At 37.2% G+C, this 2,306-nt stretch overlaps 1 protein-coding gene across 1 annotated transcript; it reads left to right on the top strand.

The window, feature by feature from the left end:
- Positions 1–436: 436 nt before the first annotated feature.
- LOC147286515 (ribulose bisphosphate carboxylase small subunit, chloroplastic-like) lies at positions 437–1,700 on the top strand. The gene is made up of 3 exons (XM_086239210.1): positions 437–695; positions 863–997; positions 1,244–1,700. The coding sequence occupies exons 1-3, from the start codon at positions 510–512 to the stop codon at positions 1,472–1,474; spliced, it is 552 nt and encodes a 183-aa protein (XP_086095336.1). The 5' UTR covers positions 437–509; the 3' UTR covers positions 1,475–1,700.
- Positions 1,701–2,306: the final 606 nt, after the last annotated feature.

A 2,306-nucleotide genomic window follows, 5' to 3' on the forward strand; every position in this document is an offset into this window, starting at 1 on the left:
TTTTTTGGTGTGAATGAAAAATCACTACAGCAGAATCCCAGAAAGACTGCCGGTAAAACAAAAAATTTTACTGCACGTCACGGGTATTTTTGAAATTTGAGTCCATAAGGAGAGTCTACTAGGATGAGGGGGGGGCATGGTATCGAAAGCTACTGCCAGGAAACGACTGACCAGAACAAATTGAACCACCATCACTCATTCACGTTCTCCCTTGGATATATTAGATAAGATTATGGAGTAACCTCCACGTGGCGCGAACACAGTGGTGTCTAGCGATAAGGCTAGCATTCAAAGTGTTACGCTGCTTCTGTGGTCTATATGGTGTAATGTTATCACTTGGACGATCCACTGGTCACGATTTGTTTGAAATAAAGTCCAAGCAATTTGGACCCTAAGATATGGTATAGCTAATCAGACCATTATATATAGGAAGTATAGAACAGAACCTTAGCAACTCAACCAAAAGAGAAAAGCCTCCTCTAGCAAAGAAGCAGAGAAAGCAGCTAGCAATGGCTTCCTCCATGATCTCATCGGCTACCGTCGCTGCTGTGTCCATTGACCGCGCTGCCGCGGCACAAGCCAGCTTGGTCGCACCATTCACTGGCCTCAAGTCCTCCTCAGCTTTCCCCACCAGGAAGACCAACAATGACATTACCTCTCTCGCAAGCAATGGTGGAAGAGTGCAATGCATGCAGGTAATAACTAACCAACTAGATGCATGTTTAGTACAAACTTCGTATGGCCTGGGAAGTGCATTATTAGTTTCGAGCATTAAATTTTTAATTTATGATATTAATTAAATTTACAATTTGATAACATAATATGACGACGGACTACGATTTGTGTGATGTTTTAAGCACAGGTGTGGCCTCCACTTGGATTGAAGAAGTTCGAGACTCTCTCCTACCTCCCACCACTTTCTCCCGAGTCCTTGGCCAAGGAAGTAGACTACCTTCTCAAAAATAAATGGGTTCCTTGCTTGGAATTCGAGTTGGAGGTCAATTTCCTTTAAATCTAATTCTTGTATTTATTAATTTTTTTGGTATTTTGCATTATTACTTTTGAGTACTGAACTTATTTGTACTATCTCAATCTACTATTTAGTGTAACCCGTAGTACTAAATTTTATTTTTATTAAAAAATATTATATATACAAAATGGTTAGTTGAGACAGTATAAATAATTTAATTATTATATTTTTGTAGATTTGTTTCCTAATTGAATATATTATTGTGGTGTATAGCATGGATTTGTGTACCGTGAGCACAACAAGTCACCAGGGTACTATGATGGACGTTACTGGACAATGTGGAAGCTGCCCATGTTTGGCTGCACAGACTCTTCACAGGTGTTGAAGGAGGTTGAGGAGTGCAAGAAGGCTTACCCCAGTGCCTTCATCCGTATCATCGGATTCGACAGTTTTCGCCAAGTGCAGTGCATCAGTTTCATCGCCTGCAAGCCTCCTGGCCAATAAGTTATCTAAGTTTCAATTCCTCCATCAAACTCAATGTCCCCTTCTAAAGGGTCGGTTGCTGTTTAATTGTTTATGTTTGTAATATTTTATCAGGCTGTGCATGCACTGCCTTTGTTTCTCTTTGTTTCTTTCAAGACAATCTCTTTTGTTTTCGAAATTTGGTATTTCTTGGATTCCGAATCGAGCAGTTGAGAATTTATTAATAAAGGGTATCCGTGTTTTGCCATATTGCTTTTTTTTTTTTTAATTTATTTATTGAGTAATACAAATGTACCATGTTTACTAAAATAATCACATAAATTCGTCATGGTCTCACAGAAATGAGAGTCACTCACGTATACTTATATGATACTTTTTAACAGTATAGTTAATGATATTAATTATGAGTAAACGTGGTACAAATACTTTGCTGATAACATTTTAATTTGTCACTTAGTTTTATAGCTTTAATGTGTTAACCATTTTTTGTGATCTAATTTATCTTTCTTGTTCCTTATTCCGAAGTATGTAATTAAGTGTATAATGCTATATATATACACTTGTAGAGGGGAAATGCTTAATTTCATGTACCCAAAAAGAAAAATGTTTTTTAACGTCTGTTTAATGTGGAAATGTTTAAATTAACAAGAGTGATTAATTTCTGGTAGAATACTGGTGTAGTTTGGCACTAGACTCAGCCACTCAGGTGATAATTTGAGAAAAACATTTAACATTTAGTTCAATTGAGCCAAACCTAAAGAAAACCCCAGCACAAAGCGAATCGCGATCCATGGCTTTCATGGCTGGTATTTGTTCAAGCATCAAGCCAAAATTAGGATTCAAATTACTAATT

This window comes from Dryas octopetala, chromosome 4 (genome assembly GCF_963921425.1).
Source record: "Dryas octopetala chromosome 4, drDryOcto1.1, whole genome shotgun sequence".
NCBI classification, from domain to species: Eukaryota; Viridiplantae; Streptophyta; class Magnoliopsida; order Rosales; family Rosaceae; genus Dryas; species Dryas octopetala.